The 20,466-nt window shown below is 39.8% G+C and overlaps 1 protein-coding gene across 1 annotated transcript in view; it reads right to left on the minus strand.

The window, feature by feature from the left end:
• The window catches only part of LOC106092568 (venom dipeptidyl peptidase 4), a 44,088-nt gene extending 27,652 nt beyond the window's left edge, over window positions 1-16,436 (minus strand). Inside the window, exon 1 of the mRNA XM_013259452.2 lies at window positions 16,047-16,436. Within this exon, the coding sequence (XP_013114906.1) occupies window positions 16,047-16,215 (169 nt within the window). The 5' untranslated portion in view covers window positions 16,216-16,436. The remainder of the gene's footprint in view (window positions 1-16,046) is intronic.
• Between the last annotated feature and the right edge of the window lie 4,030 nt (window positions 16,437-20,466).

The following is a 20,466-nucleotide window of genomic DNA, read 5'->3' on the forward strand; positions in this document are numbered from 1 at the left end:
GGTCTTCACGACAGTGGAGCTCGATAACAACCCCCAAATAGGACGTATTTGCTCACCAAGAACATTTGGGTCTGTACGACAGTGGAGCTCGATATTGATAGTTTTTAGGGCCCGTGCCCCATATTTACCTACTTTGGTAATAAGGGGTTTAAATGAAAGATATTTGAGATAAGAAAACGAATCTGAGGCCAATGGCAACATGGGATTCAAATAAATGATACATAGATATATGAGAATAAAGCACGTTGCTGATATATTTTAAGGGCTTAGTGTTTGGGGAACCACCCCAATCCCTAAAATACCCCTAAATCTGGCATATTTACTGACCATGGCAATATGGGGTTCAAATGAAAGGTATTGGGGAGTAGAGCACGAAATTGATACCAACTTTCGGACCCATTTTCTGGTAACCAATTTTGGGGTCACGTGTTTGGGGGACGCCTCATCCCATAAATTCCCCTTAAACCAATGGCAGTATGAGGGTTTAAATAAATGGTCTTTGAGAGTAGAGCACGATGCTGATATTTTTTCAGGGCCAAGTGTCTGGGGGACCATCTCAGCCCAGAAAACCATCCCTAAATCGGCCATCATGAGAATATCGGGCTCAAATAAAATCTTTTTAGAATGGAGTACATCTAACACCAAAACTTAAATGACCCTAAACCCTCCGAGCGAATTCATAGACTAATAAAGATCATATGGAATTCAGATAAAGACATATATATTGTTGTATTGTTGGTCTAGAGATATACATATACTATTGGGTTGCCCAAAAAGTAATTGCGGATTTTTCATATAGTCGGCGTTGACAAATTTTTTCACAGCTTGTGACTCTGTAATTGCATTCTTTCTTCTGTCAGTTATCAGCTATTACTTTTAGCTTGCTTTAGAAAAAAAGTGTAAAAAAAGTATATTTGATTAAAGTTCATTCTAATTTTTATTAAAAATGCATTTACTTTCTTTTAAAAAATCCGCAATTACTTTTTGGGCGACCCAATATTTTCGTAGCATGATATTTTACCAAAAGTTCTTTAATTGTCGAAAATAAATATTTAAACTACAATTTTGTTACATAAATAAAATTTTTATACAATTTTCAATAGCATTAAAAAATTTACAAAATTTTCTGTGAAAAAAAAATTAAAAACTAACTAAAAAACGGCAACCCTGTTTACAAATAGCCTATTTGTTGCCTATTATTCGGCATTTTCATAAGCACTGTGAACTTTCTTTGCAAAAAAATGAGCCACAAAAGAAAACAGGGGAGTTCAACACCACAAAACGGTTTCCTCTTACCTTGCCATTCAAAGAGCCCACACAATTGGTGCATGAAAGCAAGGGTGGGGGGGAGACAAACCATCCATCAATTCATTTATATAGTCTGACAAACAAAAGACCATACCAAAGAGACTCTTTAAAACCCCATCACCAAGTTAAAATAACATCCATATAAATGTGAAAAAAAAACCGTCTCATAAATTACAGTTGTTTATACGAAAAACCAAAAACAATTGCAGACCACATACTAGTGCTCGTTTGTTAGCCATATAAAACTTTATTCGATACATGTGAGTCGAGTATTAGGTTTCCCAAAAACAAATTCATTGATAAGAGGCTTCTTTCCAACAACGTAACTACAGCACCAAAACATCTACTTCTGCGGCATACTCTTCTAATGCGATGGTAAGTAATCGCATTATGACAAGGCAGTCACAATTCGAATCTTTTATTGCTCGAATTTGATTAGATTTTAGTTTTTGGGGTGATAAGAAAAATCAATAACACCATTATAAGAAAAAGTAGAAAAGACTTGCAAGTGTATGGGAACATGCATACGAGTACTTGTATGTATGTAGGTATGTGTGTCCATGCATATATGTAGGGTGTGTGTGCTTTTGTTCAGCTTCTTTTTTAAATTCAATATGCATCGCTTTTGAAGAAATCCACTATTAATCTGTAAGGCGGTTTTATCAGAGCTTGATAGGTTCTCACTTTAAAAAGCAAGCCAATCTTGTAGGGATACTACACTTAGCACCAATAGATTTGATTGTCTAAATTCCCTTTTTCGGTGAAAACGTCCCACCTAATCAATTACCCTAAAAAAAAGAACTTCAACGAAGAAGCATTCGAAGTGGGAGTTAACGCATCCTTGTTCACCTCTTCGTAGTAAGCTGTCATATCTGAAATTAACATCAAACAAGAACAAAATAACTGTGCAAAACACGAGTAGCGGACAGAAATCATTCACTTACGGAAAATCTTAGTTGGTAACCAATTGGTAAACTATTGGTTACCAGTCTCCGCAAGGTTGATAAACTGTTGGTAACCTATTGCAAAGCTGTTGTTAACCAATGGATAACCTATTGGTAACCTATCAGTATCCTATTGGCTATGAGTCTCCGCGAGCCTAATAACCTGTTGGTAACCTATTGCAAAGCTGTTTTTAACCTATGGGTAACCCATCGGTAACCTATTTCTTACCAGTCTCCGCAAGCTTGGTAACCTGTTGGTTACCTATTGCAAACCTGTTGGTTACCCATTGCAAACGTATTTGTAACCTATTCGTAAACTATTGGCTACCAGTGTCCGAGAGATTGGTAACTTGTTGGTTACCTATTGCAAACCTATCTTTGTTGGTCTCCGCGAGCTTAATAACATGTTGGTAACCTATTGCAAAGCTGTTTTTAACCAATGGATAACCTATCGGTAACCTATCAGCAACCTATTGGTTACCAGTCTCTGCGAGCTTGGTAACCTGTTGATTACCTATTGCAAACCTGTTGGTTACCTATTGCAAACATGTTGGTAACCTATTCGTAAACTATTGGTTACCAGTGTCCGAGAGATTGGTAACTTGTTGGTTACCTATTGCAAACCTATCTTTGTTGGAAACCTATTGGTAAACTATTGGTTACCAATCTCCGCGAGCTTGATAAACTGTTGGTAACCTATTGCAAAGTTGTTTTTAACCTATGGGTAACCCAACGGTAACCTATTGGTTACCAGTCTCCGCGAGCTTGGTAACCTGTTGGTTACCTATTGCAAACCTATTGGTTACCCATTGCAAACGTGTTGGTAACCTATTCGTAAACTATTAGTTACCAATGTCCGAGAGATTGGTAACCTGTTGGTTACCTATCTATAATCTATCAATAACCTATTGACTACCAGTTTCCGCGAGCTTAATAACCTGTTGGTAACCTATTGCAAAGCTGTTGTTTACCTATGGATAACCTATCGCTAACCTATTGATTACCAGTCTCCGCAAACTTGGTAACCTGTTGGTTACCTATTGCAAACGTGTTGGTAACCTATTCGTAAACTATTAGTTACCAGTGTCCGAGAAATTGGTAACCTGTTGGTTACCTATTGCAAACCTACCTCTGTTGGTAACCTATTGGTAAACTATTGGTTACCAGTCTCCGCGAGCTTGATAAACTGTTGGTAACCTATTCCAAAGTTGTTGGTAACCTATGGGAAATCTATCGGTAACATATTGGCTATTAGTCTCCGCGCGCTTAATAACCTGTTGGTAACCTATTACAAAGCTGTTGTTAACCTATGGATACCCTATCGGTAACCTATCAGTAAACCATTGGTTACCAGTCTCCGCGAGCTTGGTAACCTGTTGGTTACCTATTGCAAACCTGTTGGTTACCCATTGCAAACGTATTTGTAACCTATTCGTAAACTATTGGCTACCAGTGTCCGAGAGATTGGTAACTTATTGGTTACCTATTGCAAACCTATCTTTGTTGGCAACCTATTGGTAAACAATTGGTTACCAGTCTCCGCGAATTTGATAAACTGTTGGTAACCTATTACAGTTGTTGGTAACCTATGGGTAACCTATCAGTTACCTATTAGTAACCCATTGGTTACCAGTCTCCGTAAGCTTGGTAACCTGTTGGTTACCTATTGCAAACCTGTTGGTTACCTATTGCAAGCGTGTTGGTAACCTATTCGTAAACTATTGGTTACCAGTGTCCGAGAGATTGGTAACTTGTTGGTTACCTATTGCAAACCTATCTTTGTTGGAAACCTATTGGTAAACTATTGGTTACCAATCTCCGCGAGCTTGATAAACTGTTGGTAACCTATTGCAAAGTTTTTGGTAACCTATGGGGAACTTATCGGTAACCTATCAGTCTCCGCGAGCTTAATAACCTGTTGGTAACCTATTGCAAAGCTGTTGTTAACCTATGGATACAGTAACCTATTGGTTACCAGTCTCCGCGAGCTTGGTAACCTGTTGGTAACCTATTGCAAAGCTGTTGTTAACCAATGGATAACCTATCGGTAACTTATCAGTAACCTATTGGCTATCAGTCTCCGCGAGCTTAATAACCAGTTGGTAACCTATTGCAAAGCTGGGAAATCTGGGAAATCTGCTTAAGATTTTAATGAGGCTTTGTGCAAAACTCGAGTATGCGGACAGAAATCTTTCACTTAGGGAAAATCTTTGTTGGTAACCTATTGGTAAACTGTTGGTTACCAGTCTCCTCGAGCTTAATAAACTGTTGGTTACCTATTGCAAACGTGTTGGTAACCTATTCGTAAACTATTGGTTACCAGTGTCCGAGAGATTGATAACCTGTTGGTAACCTATTGCAAACGTGCTGGTAACCTATAAGTAAACTATTGGTTACCAGTAACCCCTTGGAAAAGTGTTTGAAACCGTGTTCTTCAACGACTCCACCTGCCTTCAACAGATGTATCTCTGGAAATTCCCTTTATGGGAAAGTTAGTTGGGAAATTTGTCTACCAAACATTTTACCTCGATATCAGCAATTTTATTGGAGAAGCATTTGAAAAAGGATTTATGGCCCTCTCATCCACCTTAAACATCAACTCAGATAAAACCCATCGCAAAAGGTCATCATCACCAAAGTAGATCTGTTCAAAAATATTATCGTGGTTGTGAAAACAAAAAGTAGAAGGAGGGAATCTCTTAAAGGATCTGAATTACTTTTTAGAAAGTCCCAAAGAGTTTTTCAGAACCAGCATGAGGGATGTCCTTCTACTCGAAGAACAGGAACTTGGCCACCCAATAGAATAAAGTCTCAGCCCACACCCGATTTGTGTAGTTATGGTAGAAAGACTGTGAACATCTTTACCGACAGTAAAATTGCCATAAGGGCAATAACAACCAAGACGGTAAGGCCACGAACAGTCTTGCAATGTAAGAAGGAGATTAACGCCTCAAAAGGCGTTAATCTCCATAGTGCCTTAGTGGCATGGGGCGGATTAATATTTGCACCTTCTTTTCAACCTAACCTATAGTAGAAAGTGTCCGCATATTGCATGCATATTCCATTAAGGGACAGGGCAAACTTCTTACATATCCATGAGTGCTCTCCGCTTCAATTTTAAGCCTAATGCTAAGGGACTTCCTTTTTATTGCCGAGTCCGGCATGCCGCAGGTCAACAACTCTTCGGAGAGAATTTTTTCCATGACTTCTGCATGGCATAGTACCTCACCAAAGTCGTCAGCATTAGGGCGCAAAAACCACTGACGAAAAATATTTTCAGATGTTCTCGCCTGAGTTCGAATCCAGGCATTCAATGCCATCGGACAAGCTAGCCACTGCGCTACTGTGGCTTTCAACGAAAGTTTCTATTCTATAAAATATTAAGTCGACAATTTATTCCCCACTACCGCTGATAGTCTGAAATAGCCAACACAGCCCTATGGCCTGTCCCATGTTTCGTATATGCTCTTCGGTCTTCCATAGTCCGAGACCAAAGCCTTCCGCGCCGGTGGAATAGCGGTGGCCCGGCAAATTCCATAGCCCGGGTCACCACTGATCAGCTCTTCGACAACTTTATTGCCCACAAACCCCCGATTTCCCAACGCCCAATACTGCTTGGCAGTCTTCCCCATGACCCAAGCCCAGAGCCTCCTATGCCGTCTGGCTGTCCACAAAGACCGTGACCCTCTGACAAAGCTGTCACTATTGCCTCGAAATCTTATCTGCAAATGCAAATTTTACACATAAACATTCCACTAAGGATCAGGGGCAAATTTCTCACATATCAATGAGTGCAGGCCGATTTAAGTTTAAAGTTCAATGATAAGGGGCCTCCTTTTTATAGTCCGAGTCCGAACGGCGTACCGCAATGCGACACCTCCTTGGAGAGAAGTTGTACATGGCATAGTACCTCACAAATGTTGCCAGCATTAGGAGGGTAAAACCACCGCTGAAATTTTTTTTCTGATGTTCTCGCCGGGATTTGAACTCAGGCGTTCAGCGTCATAGCCGGACATGCTAACCTCTGCGCTACGGTGGCCTCCCTTGAAATCTTATCTAGAGCCTTCGAAATCACAAATACAATTGCCTGAAAAACTCTGTCCGCGTCGAGTAGTCTTTATAAGTCCTAAGAACTAATAAAGTACTCTGTCCTATGCCACCCGATCAACGCCTTAAAACAAGTCCACCCTACTTTTTTGCGTACGAGTATGCTAAGGTACCAATCATTGGGTATGCGTTCTTCTAGCCAGATCGCACAGATTATCTGATGCTTATGCCTGAACAGTGTATCGCCTTCAGTTTTATATAGTTCAGCTGGCAACCCATTGGCTTCTGCTGCCTTATTGTTCTTGAACTGGATCACTCATTCTGTGATATCCTTGTCGCGGCCAATATCGAATACCAACAGCTAGTAAAATTTTCTTTGCAAATCCTAATCACAGTAAGCATTCCGTCTTATATAGTTCAGCTGACAACCCATTGGCTCCTGCTGCCTTGTTGTTCTTCTGACTAAATGGTATGCATTCCATACCAGGGTTTGGTTCTGAGGTATCATCGTTGCCATTACTGTGGGATACCAGTAGTTGGGAAAGATATTCTTTCCATATACTATGCACACTATCTGTATCACTACCATTGGTTTGATGTTTAATTCTTTGGTAGAATTTTCGGACTTCATTGAGACTTCTGAACATCTCGATTCGCTCAGACCTTGCAAGCCTTTCCATTTCTCTTTTCTCTTTCTAAGGAATGGATGTTTCTTCTGTCTATCTATAGGTATCTCCTGATACCTCTCCTTGACCTAACGCTTTGCTGCCGGATTCTTGGTTTTGGTAAAACCACCTTACTGAGGCACTGGAGACTATTCTAGATATGCGATCCATAGCTAAACAAATTTTAACTGCGGTTTTGGGACTTAAGGCAATGGGAGAGTGTGTAGAAGAAGAGGAGCAGGTAATACCAATGCGGAATGATTAACACAACGAAAGGAGACCAGGACTAGAGCTGCCAAAATTTGATATTTCAAATAATAAATATCGAAGTATCGATGCTATCGTTAATTTTCCATCACCTATATTTCAAACGAAAATGAGAATTAACAATTAAGTCTTATATACCCTCCACCATGGAACGCATTTGTCGAGTTCTTTGCGCGGTATCTCTTTTTAGGCACACAAAGAAAAATGGATAAGAACTGTTATGCTATTCGAGCTATATCAAGTTATAGTCCAATTCAGACCATAAATGAATTGAATGTTAAAGACCATAGTAGAAGTCATTGGGTAATATTTCAGTCCATTCGAATAAGAACTGCACCATGTAGGGGTTCAAGAAGCATAATCGGGAGATTGGTTTATATGAGAGAATTGCGCCCTCTAGTGGCTCAAGAAGTCAACATCCAAGATGGGTTTATATGGCAGCTATATCAAGTTATGTACCAATTTGAACCATACTTAGCACAGTTGTTAGAAGTCATAACAAAACTCCTTAGGCCAAATTTCAACCAAATCGGATAAGACTTGCGCCCTCTAGAGGCTTAAGAATTCAAGATCACAGATGGGTTTATATTGCAGCTATATCAGGTTATGTACCTATTTTAACCATACTTAGCACAGTCAATGAAAGTCATAATGAAACACCTGATGCAAAATTTAAGCCAAATCGGAAAAGAATTGCGCCCTCTAGTGGCCCAAGAATCAAGATCCGAGATCTGTTTATATGGCAGCTATATCAGGTAATGAACCGATTTGGACCATTCTTAGCACAGTTATTGGAAGTCATAACAAAACCTTATGCCAAATTTCAGCCAAATCGAATAAGAATTGCACCCTCTAGTGGCTCAAGAAGTCAAGATCCAAAATCAGTTTATATGGCAGCTATACCAAAACGTGGACCGATATGGCCCATTTACAATCCCAACCGGCCTATATTGATGAGAAGTATTTGGGCAAAATTTCAAACGCCTAGCCTTACTTAGACGGACATCGACTTAAAATGTCATGACGATCAAGAATATATATAAAAACTTTATAGGGTCTTAGACGAATATTTCTAGGTGTTACAACCAGAATGACGAAATTACTATGCCCCCATTCTATATTGGAGGGTATAAAAATCTGGAGATTAATTAATGTAGAACTAATGTCAATCCCAGCCCCAATTAAACCGGATGAAAATTGCGCCATCTGTGGGCGCAATGTATCTTATAGGATACATTCAGTGTCGGATAGCTTATTTTGTTATCGATAGAAAAAATATCAATCCATATTCAGATAAAAAAAATTTAATATCGATAGAGCCATCGATATTTTGCCACCTTCAACCTGGATTGATTGGAAGAGGACTCTGAGCCGATACCTGAGACCCCACGTAAGGGTACAGTGCGAGATACTGTAGCCAGCGCCACAGTTTTGAATTGACAGAACTCTGGTATTATCATCTGTTGGATCATGCGACGAGGATGAAGGTATAAAAACTAAAGGAAACATGAGATCTGGTCATCAGTTCGATAACAATCGGGACGGTAAGGTCAGGGACAAAAGGCAAAACGAGGCGATTACTGGCTTACTACTAAATTTTTCCAATGAGCATTCATTAAGAAACATTCACATCAATGATTGCAGTTCGATTTAAGTTTTAGCTCAATGTTTTCCATTGTTGGAAAAATGTTGAAGTCCCCCTGAATGTATCAGAAGCAGACTTCTATAAGGTTTGGGGAACTGAGGAAAAGTAAGAAATAGTTGAGCACCTATTATGCCATTGCCCTGCCCTGTGGAAGCTAGAATCAGTTTTTCCCCTTGCACGGAGCATCACTAATTCGGGAGGAGGTGCTCAGGCATTATTTGAACCAAGGTTATTTATGGATTGGCAGGAAATACTGTAGCTGATGAGATAACCAGAAATAGATCTTTAGTGAGCCCTGATCATGTTAGAGAATCAGTCAAGCCAGCCCTAGGTGAGATACCTTATAGGATAGACGCTTTTTATACCCTTCACCATAAGATGGGGGGTATACTAATTTCGTCATTCTGTTTGTAACTACTCGAAATATTCGTCTGAGACCCCATAAGGTATATATATTCTTGATCGTCGTGACATTTTATGTCGATCTAGCCATGTCCGTCCGTCTGTCCGTCCGTCCGTCTGTCTGTCGAAAGCACGCTAACTTCCGAAGGAGTAAAGCTAGCCGCTTGAAATTTTGCACACATACTTCTTATTAGTGTAGGTCGTTTGGTATTGTAAATGGGCCATATCGGTCCATGTTTTGATATAGCTGCCATATAAACCGATCTTGGGTCTTGACTTCATGAGCCTCTAGAGTGCGCAATTCTTATTCGATTGAAATGAAATTTTGCACGACGTGTTTTGTTATTATATTCAACAACTGTGCCAAGTATGGTTCAAATCAGTCCATAACCTGATATAGCTGCCATATAAACCGATCTTGGGTCTTGATTTCTTGAGCCTCTATAGGGCGAAATTCTTATCCGATTGGAATGGAATTTCGCACGACGTGTTTTGTTATGATACCCAACAACTGTGCCAAGTATGGTTTAAATCGGTCCATAACCTGATATAGCTGCCATATAAACCGATCTTGGGTCTTGATTTCTTGAGCCTCTATAGGGCGAAATTCTTATCCGATTGGAATGGAATTTCGCACGACGTGTTTTGTTATGATACCCAACAACTGTGCCAAGTATGGTTTAAATCGGTCCATAACCTGATATAGCTGCCATATAAACCGATCTTGGGTCTTGACTTCTTGAGCCTCTAGAGGGCGAAATTCTTATCCGATTTGAATGAATTTTTGCACGAATTATTTCGTTATGATATCCAACAACTGTGCCAAGTATGGTTGAAATCGGTCCATAACCTGATAGCTGTCATATAAACAGATCTGGGGATTTTACGTCTTGAGCTTCTAGAGGGCGCAATTCCTATCCGATTTGGCTGAAATTTTGCATGACGTATTTTATTTTTACTTTCAACAACTGTGTTAAATAAGGTTCAAATCGGTTCATAACCTGATATAGCTGCCATATAAACCGATCTTGGATCTTGACTTCTTGACCCCTAGAGGTCGCAATTATTATCCGATATGCCTGAAATTTTGTACGATGGATCCTCTCATGACCATCAACCAACGTGTTTGTTATGGTCTGAATCGGTCTATAGCCCGATACAGATCCCATATAAATCGTTCTCTCTATTTTACTTCGTGAGCCCCAATGGGCGCAATTCTTATACGAATTGGCTGAAATTTTACACAGGACTCCAACATATAATTTAATTGTGGTCCGAACCGGACCATATCTTGATATCGTTTTAATAGCAAAGCAACTCTTTTCTTATATCCTTTTTTGCCTAAGAAGAGATGCCGGGAAAAGAACTCGACAAATGCGATCCATGGTGGAGGGTATATAAGATTCGGCCCGGCCGAACTTAGCACGCTTTTACTTGTTATTTATGACTACCTGAAAAGGACCAAAGACCTAGGACTAAGTAAGGACAAGATAGAGGCTTTCTATAACGACTACCCGAATAGAGCTAGAGTTCTCAAAGAGTAGAACGACAATTATTTGGAGCTGGGAAGTCTCTCAAAGAGAAGGCGGCAGTAATATTTGGACTGAGAAAGGTTAGGTTAGGTCATCGGCGAGCGATGACCTTCTTTTCGGTCCGCCCAGTTTCTTCCTATTCTCTCTTGTCGAATGACTTTGGCTTAGCCTTCGATTCGAAACTGTCTTGGAGCAGGAATACGGAGGAAAGAAGCCGAAATCAATGTTCGCAGGTGGTTTTTCTGTAACAAGTAAAAATCTACCAAGTTCGGCCGGATAAAATCTTAGGTACCCACCACCATGGATTCCGCTAAAAATGTGCCCTTTTTAACTCAGTTTATATTAAATTATTTTGTAGCAATCAAATCGGGAATTGGTTTAGGCTTCCAATTCCTCAAAAAGTCATATCGGGATATCGGTATTTAAGGCGGCCATATTTACCGATTCGGATAACACTTGGCACTGATGTTAGAGGCTGTAACTGAGGTCTTTGCGCCAAATTGCAGAAAAATCAGATGCAAATTGAGGCCTATAGAAGCTCCAGAAGTAAAATCCAGGAATAGATTTATATGGGGGCTATATCAGGATATACACCGATTCGGACTGCACTTAGCACAGTTGTGCTAATAATGAAAATTGCGCCTTCCAGATGCTCAAGAAGTCAAATCGGGAAATCGGTTTATATTGGAGCTATATCAGCTATATATGGGAGTCATAACAGAACACCATGTGCAAAATTTCAGCCAAATCGGACAAAAATTGCGGCTTGTGAACTGAAGAAGTCAAGCTCTATCTAAATCTAAATCTAAACCGATATGGCCCATTTGCAATACCCAACGACCTACATCAATATTTAGTATCTGCACAAAATTTCAAGCGGCTAGCTTTACGAGTTCGACCGCTATCGTTATTTCGACAGACGGACGGACATTGCTAGTTCGATTCAGAATGTCGAGACGATCAAGAATATATTGTGGGGTCTTAGACGAATATTTTGAGGTGTTACAAACAGAATGACTAGATAAGTATACCCCATCCTATGGTGCTGGGTAAAAAAATTTGGCTTTCATGTGAATTGTGGCAAGCATCTCATCCAACGTGGTAAATCTGGTGAAAAGATGTTTCAATTTCCGACTTATCACAATTTTACAGCCTAACTCATGGCATAGTCAATAGAGGTTAGAACCGTTAATTCAAATGGCTTGGGGAGTCGAAGGCAACAGAGATTGCCTTCAACAAGAAAGTGGTGAGAATGGCCCATGTCAATTAACGTTGACAGGGACTTATTATACCCACCACCGACGGATGGGGGTATATTCATTTTGTCATTCCGTTTGCAACACATCGAAATATCCATTTCCGACCCTATAAAGTATATATATTTTTGATCAGCGTAAAAATCTAAGACGATCTAGACATGTCCGTCCGTCTGTCCGTCTGTCTGTTGAAATCACGCTAGAGTCTTCAAAAATAGAGATATTGAGCTGAAACCTTGCACAGAATATTCTTTTGTCCATAAGCAGGTTAAGTTCGAAGATGGGCTATATCGGACTATATCTTGATATAGCCCCCATATAGACCGATCCGCCGATTTAGGGTCCCAGGCCCATAAAAGCTGCATTTATCATTCGATTTTGCTGAAATTTGGGACAGTGCGCTGTCTTAGGCCCTCCTACGTCTTCCGTCAATTTGGCTCAGATCGGTCCAGATTTGGATATAGCTGCCATATAGACCGATCCTCCGATTTAGGGTCATTGGCCCATAAAAGCTGCATTTATCATTCGATTTTGCTGAAATTTGGGACAGTGCGCTGTCTTAGGCCCTCCTACGTCTTCCGTCAATTTGGCTCCGATCGGTCCAGATTTGGATATAGCTGCCATATAGACCGATCCTCCGATTTAGGGTCTTAGGCCCATAAAAGCCACATTTACTATCCGATTTTGATGAAATTTGTGACAGTGAGTTGTGTTAGGCCCTTTAACATCCTCCGTCAATTTGGATCAGGTCGGTCCAGATTTGCATATAGCTGCCATATAGACCGATCCTCCGATTTGGGGTCTAAAGCCCATAAAACACGCATTTATTGTCCGATGTCGCCGAAATTTGGGACAGTGACTTAAGTTAAGCCCCTTGACATATTTCTGCATTATTGAACAGATTGGTCTAGATTTGTATATAGCTGCCATATAGACCGATCTCTCGGGTTTAGGTTTTGGGGCCATAAAAAGCGCATTTATTGTCCGATGTTGCCGAAATTGTGGACAAAGAGTTAAGTTAAGCCCTCCACATATTTCTGCTATGGGACATAAGGTATGAGTTTTGCACCGGATTTTGACGAAAGGTGGTTTACATATATACCCGAGGTGGTGGGTATTCAAAGTTCGGCCCGGCCGAACTTAACGCCTTTTTACTTGTTATAACTCAGCCAACAATAGTGGGTTAAGCTCACGGTAATCCCAGTTTCAAGATTGTTTGCTACTTTATCAGTTGTGGGTAAACGTCGGAAATACGCGTTAGGCCAAATGGACCGCTTTAAAAAATTCACGGTACGCAACTGCAACCCAGTGTAGCTCTCTTTAAGTTGGTCTCTGCGTAGACGTTAAAGGCTTAATCACAAGATATATTAGTGCAACTCTGATTTGGAATATGTAGCTAGTTCGCGTCATTTGTCGTTGTTTGTGTGTTGTGGTTCCTAACTATAATACACACACACACACATCCCAAACGCGTGGACAAATAGTGCACTTCGCGAGAAAAAATTGTACTCAGCTGTTTGCTGTACACTACCTGTGTTAATATGTCTTGCTTAATCAAAGCTGCAAAGGTATCGCTTGCACATAGACCATTGCCCGTTGCGTACAATCATACATGGACCGTATTGTTAACTGAAAAAAATATCCCAAGGCCCATGGTGTAGGAGTAAGGCCTAACTTTTCCACTAGGGTTACACATATTCGGCTGTATCCGGCACATAGATCTAGAAGAGCAGGTAGTGTGACCGTAAGTTGAAACGATAACATCGGCATGGCCATTGAATGAAACATTCGACCAGACCCATAGAATTTAATGTGAACTGCAAGCTAGCACCGGACGGACGAGGCACCAATTTTTGGCCTTTGGAAGACTGGACATCAATTATCTCCTCAAACATGGGCATGGACTGCGGAAGTGGTTTTTTTCGGCAATTGGAGCAACAACGTTTGGATACTCAAATTCTGAGCTCTTGCTCGATGTTTTGTGATTTTTGTTACACAGAAGGGATATCCTATCGCCGGAGCTGACTTCTCTCGTTCACCCGTAAGCATTTTTACCACCTCTCATTTCCCTGATATGCTTTGCACCGTTCTGCCGTAAGAGCACTACTAACTACTGGAAATTCTTGTGCAATCGCCGTGATAGGAGAGGCTTTCGAATTTTCTGACACAGTGACCGTATTCATTATCTCCAAGTGAAGTCACGGTGGTGGTGATCAGATATTAAAATATCATCTTCCAAGTCAGAGAAGGTAGCGGCGATTTTGTTCATGTTTTCCATTCTATGAAAAAGAAGGGATTCAGTTTTCGGTTTCAATATCTGCCACTCGTATATGACCGTCAATGCCCCAACAAACATTGATTAGACGACCGAGTTTCCTGTGCCGAATACGTTTCAAATCGGTCTATAACCTGATATAGCTCCCATATAAACCGATCTCCCGATTTGAATCCTTCAGCACCTGGAAGCCTCAATTTTCATCCGATTTGGCTGAAATTTTGTACATAGTGTTCCGCTATGACTTCCAATAACTGTGCCAAGTACGTTCCAAATCGGTCGATAACCTGTTATAGCTCCCATATAAACCGATCTCCCGATTTGACTTCTTGAGCCCATGGAAGCCACAATTTTCATCCGATTTGGCTGAAATGTTGCACACAGCGTTCTGTTATAACTTCCAACAACTTAGCCAAGTGCGGTCCAAATCGGTCTATAACCTGATATAGCTCCCATATAAACCGATCTCCCGATTTGACTTCTTGAGCACCTAGAAGCCTCAATTTTCATTCGATTTGGGTGAAATTTTGTACATGGTATTTGGTTATGACTTCCAACAACTGCGTCAAGTACGATCCAAATCGGTCAAGAATCCGATATAACTCCTATATAAACCGATCTCCCGATTTGACATCTTGAGCACCTGAAAGCCTCATTTTCATCTGATTTGGCTGAAATTTTGCACATAGTGTTCCGCTATGACTTCCAATAACTGTGCCAAGTACGGTCCATATCGGTCAAGAATCTGATATAGCTCCCATATAAACCGATCTCCCGATTTGAATCCTTCAGCACCTGGAAGCCTCAATTTTCATTCGATTTGGCTGAAATTTTGCTCATAGTGTTCTGTTATGACTTTCAACAACTGTGTCAAGTACGATCCAAATCGGTCAAGAATCCGATATAGCTCCCATATAAATCGATCTCCCGATTTGACTTCTTGAGCACCTGGAAGCCCCAATTCTCATCCGATTTGACTGAAATTTTGTACATAGTGTTCCGCTATGACTTCCAACAACTGTGCCAAGTGCGGTCCAAATTGGTCTATAACCTGATATAGCTCCCATATAAACCGATCTCCCTATTTGACTTCTTGAGCCCATGGAAGCCACAATTTTCAACCGATTTGGCTGAAATGTTGCACATAGCGATCTGTTATAACTTTCAACAAATGTGCCAAGCACGATCCAAATCGGTATAGAGTCTGATATAGCTCCCATATAAACCGATCTCCCAATTTGACTTCTTGAGCACCTGGAAGCCCCATTGAGGTGAAGTTCCCAAGATTCGGCCCGCCCGAACTTAGTACACTTTTACTTTTTTATTATCGCTTCTCCAAAGAATAATCAAATGTTCATCTTTGGTTTACCTCAAATTGTAAATGCCAAATGAAACTTTCATTTATTTCTCTTCAAAGGCAGATCACCCTAATTTGTTTAAAAGATAAAACTCTTAACTCTCCTCATGGTGATTTAATTAATTTTTGCCATAATCGGAAAACGTTTAAAGATGTTAATAGGTCATTAACGAAATGGCAAACAAAAGTGTTTAAAAATTTCCACCTACATACATTGTGGCTGCACACAAAACAACAACAACAAACAAAAGTTTCCGTCTATAGGACGTTGATTCATAAATTCACGCACATTTGATGGCACTTTCGATGAATGTTCATATTTGTAGCACTGACGCCAGCTACACTTACCCGCTATCCAAGTCATATTCGATCCTCGTATTTGTGAGCCAGCTAACAATGCCTCCAACAGACCCCAGGGCCTTTTGTTGTCGCGATTTTTTAAGGGACTATTTACGACCGGCGTAAATAGATAACAGCCAAGAATGGCAAAAATTGCCAATTGTTTAGCGAAATGCATTGCGCGATAATACTTGAAGCGAATGCTTGCTTAACAATAACACTATGTGTTCGATTTAAATACAAAACAAAAAAAAATCACTAAATGTTTTTTATCACAACATTAATGGGCAGCCAAAACTTTGTTTCAAATAAATTTTTGAAGAAAAAAAAACAATATGTTGCTTTCGACCGGAAATTGAGGCAACTAATTTGCCACAAACACAACTTATCGCTTGAACGTCTCGCTTCGAACTAACAGTTAGGATTTTGTTATACCCATGTTTATAAGAAATATGACCGCTTAATGTTATCAACGAAGAGAGAGAGAGAGAGAGAAAGAGAGCAGCACATAAATTCTTAACTGTCATTGCCTGCTGTGTGGCTGTGTGGTCGCATTGCCATATCCGTGTGTGTGTTTACCTTACAATCAGTTACGATCAGTTACGACTGTTACAAAAGTTGGTGTTTACAATGTGGCAACAACAATATATTGTATATAATAACAACTATAATTATTAAAGGGGGCTTTCTTAGGCATAGTCTAGCAGGTAATTAATTATAGGTCTGTTCGCGTACTTTTCCAGTAAAATTTTGCAGGAGAGTTGGAGCCATTTTACTCTCTTTAAAACATTTTCATGCAAAAGTAACGAACGACTTCCTGCGAAAATTTCCAGAACAACAGCTGATTTTTGTTTTTGTTGGTTTTTTATTTGCTTGATTAGGAAACCAATTGTTATACCCCACACAACTGTGGTACGGGATATTATAACTTAGTGCATTTGTTTGTAGGCCACCGTAGCGCAGAGGTTAGCATGTCCGCCTATGACGCTGAACGCCTTGGTTCGAATCCTGGCGAGACCATCAGAAAAAATTTTCAGCGGTGGTTTTCCCCTGTAAAACTTCTCTCCAAAGAGGTGTCGCACTGTAAAACTTCTCTCCAAAGAGGTGTCGCACTGCGGCACGCCGTTCGGACTCGGCTATAAAAAGGAGGCCCCTTATCATTGAGCTTAAACTTGAATCGGACTGCACTCATTGATATGTGAGAAGTTTGCCCCTGTTCCTTAGTGGAATGTTCATGGGCAAAATTTGCATTTTTGCATTTGTTTGTAACGCCCAGAAGGAAGAGAGATAGACCCATTGATAAGTATACCGATCGATTCAGAATCACTTTCTTATATGATTTAGCTATGTCCGTTTGTCTGTCTGTCTGTCCGTCTGTCCATGTTAATTTATGTACAAAGTACAGGTCGCAGTTCCAACCAAAGCCTATTGAAATTGGAAAAATCGGTTCAGATTTAGATATAGCTACCATATATATGTTCTTCCGATTTGCAGTAATATTGCAATAAAATTGTAATTTTTTAACCGATTCTCTCGAAATTTGGCATGAAGGATTTTCTCTTGACTCTCGACATTACTTGTGAACTTCATGGAAATCGGTTCTGAAATCGAAATATGTATATCGCCCGATTTTAACTTTTAGAGTCACAGCAAGCGCATTTATTGACAAATATTGCCAAAATTTTGCATAATGTAGTCCTTGACGATTGCCACAATATCTGAGAAGTTTAGACGAAATCGGTTCAGATTTAGATATGGCTCCCATATATATGTTCATCCGATTCGCAGTAATAATGCAATAAAAAGGTAATTTGTTAACCGATTCTTTTATAATTTGGCAGTAGGCATTTTCTTATGACTTTCAAAATTACTGGTGAATTTCATAGAGATCGGTTCAGATTTAGATATAGCTCCCATGTGTGTATATCGCCCGATTTTCACTCCAAGAGCCACTGCAAACGCATTTATTAACCAATATTGCCAAAATTTTGCACAACGCTTTTTTCGACGATTAACACAATATCTGAGAAGTTCAGTCGAATTTGGTTCAGATTTAGATATAGCTCCCATATATATGTTCGTCCGATTTGCAGTAATATTGAAATTAAATGGTAATTTTTTAACCTATTCACTCGAAATTTGGCAGTAGCTATTTTCTTATGACTCTTTCATGGAGATCGGTTCAGATTTAGATATAGCTGCCATATAGGTATATCGCCCGATTTTCACTCCAAGAGCCACCACAAGCGCATTTATTAACCAATATTGCCAAAATTCTGCACAACGCTTTCCTCGACGATTACCACAATATCTGAGAAGTTTAGTCGAAATCGGTTCAGATTTAGATATAGCTCCCATATATATGTTCGTCCAATTTTGAGAAATATTGCAAAAAAGTGTTCATTTGTTAACCGATTTGGCAGGAGGGATTTTCTTATAACTCTAAATATTGCTGGTGAAATTCATAAAGATCGGTTCAGATTTAGATATAGCTGCCATATATGTATATCGCCCGATTTTAACTTTTAGAGTCACAGCAAGCGCATTTATTGACCAATATCGCCAAAATTTTGCACAACGTAGTCTACGACGACTACCACAATATCTGAGAAGTTTGGTCGAAATCGGTCCAGATTTATATATAGCTCCCATATATATTTTCATCAGATTTTGGGTAATTTGCGATAATATGGTCATTTGTCAACCGTAGTTATTACAGTTCGACCATATTTGCTCGAAATTTGATACGGATTGTTTAATAACCCATCTAAAAACATCCGCCGAGGTCCATCAAAATTGGTTCCGAATTGGATATAGCTCTTACATTGTACTTTTAGGGTAGGTGTAGGATATTTTACAGTCGGCACCGCCCGACTTTTGCCTTTCCTAACTGGTTCCATATGAAATTTTGGTGATGAGCCCACCTATCTCCCCTACCATACCTCCAACAGTTATTTCAGCTTTCACATGTTCAGAGGTGTTTGTAACAATATTTGTTTGTTTAATTGTTAAAAAAAAGAATTAATTACTGCCCTAATTAGTATTTAAAAATTTTATTGAATTCGAATTTCTTTAATTAGCACAATGAAATAAAAGGTTTTTTTCTCCAGCTGTGTCTCGTTGGCAAACACGTGAAAAACTCTGTTTAAATTATTTGATTAAAAGAAAATATTTGCTTAACTTTAACGCATGAAAACGTCATGAAATTGGTTATAACAAAAATAATCTTTTTAAGGCAAATTTTAATGTTAAAAAATTTATTTTGTATTACACGAAATTAAAACTTCTCTTTTTTAAAAATTTTATTATTTTATAGAAAACTAGCCGAACCGGGTCCGCTGCGCCTTTTTTAACTTTCTAAAATCTTTTTAGGGTGGGGACACTTCACCCTGAATGTGGATATCAAATTCGTGCCACTGTATGTAGCCCATGTCCGCCTATGACGCTGAACGCCTGCGTTCAAATCCTGGCGAGAACACCAAAAAAAATTTTAAAGCGGTGATTATCCCCTCCTAATGCTGGCGAAATTTGCGAGGTATCATGTAAATTCTCCCCAAAGAGCTGTCTTTCTGCGGCACGCCGTTTGGACTTGGCTACGAAGGTCCCTTATCAGTGAGTATAAGCTTGAATCGGAAAGCACTCATTGATGTGTGAGAAGTATGCCCCTGCTCGCTTTCTAGGCAAATTGTCACTCAACTCCCAAATGCCTTTGTTTTGAGTCCTATATTACCAAATTGGTAACTATTTCCTGCTTACGCCTGTTTCGGGGGTGGGGTGGCCACCCAGATACTTGGCCCTTAAAGTAATTATAAGCTTTGTGCTCCACTTTCAAATACATTTTATATGAACCCCATATTGGCATAATCGGTAAATAAGTTGTGTTTGAGGGTGCAGTGGACCCCAGGGTTTTTATCCAAAAAATGAGTATCAATTTCGTACTCCACTGCCAAATAGCTTTTATATAAGTCACATATTGCAATAGTCGGTAAATACATCCGATTAGGAAGATATTTTGGGGTGGGACGACCCATGTCTCCTCAATTGGATATCAAATTCGTTTCTTTTTTTCTCTCAAGCACCTTGCGTTTAAGCCCTATATTAGTCTATATATCCATTGCCGGGTTTTGGGTGGCCCCCGAGGCACCTAATTTTTTTGCCATATTTGTAATCTACTGCCAAATACTTTTTATTTGTGTCCCATGTAGACGACATGAACGTCAACTATATCTGTTTAGATGAGTTTTTGGGGTTGGGGCGGCCCTCTGGGTACTTGGATCAAAATTTTAATACGATATTCGTTTTCTGGTCCTAATACCTTTCATTTGGTACCCATATTGTGCCTATCGACCAAGTTTTGATTTTGATGGTGTTCTTGGGGTATGGGGAAGGGTACGCCCCCATCCCAAAATTATATAGCCTATGTTTCCTT

Source organism: Stomoxys calcitrans, chromosome 3, assembly GCF_963082655.1.
Source record: "Stomoxys calcitrans chromosome 3, idStoCalc2.1, whole genome shotgun sequence".
Lineage (NCBI taxonomy): Eukaryota > Metazoa > Arthropoda > Insecta > Diptera > Muscidae > Stomoxys > Stomoxys calcitrans.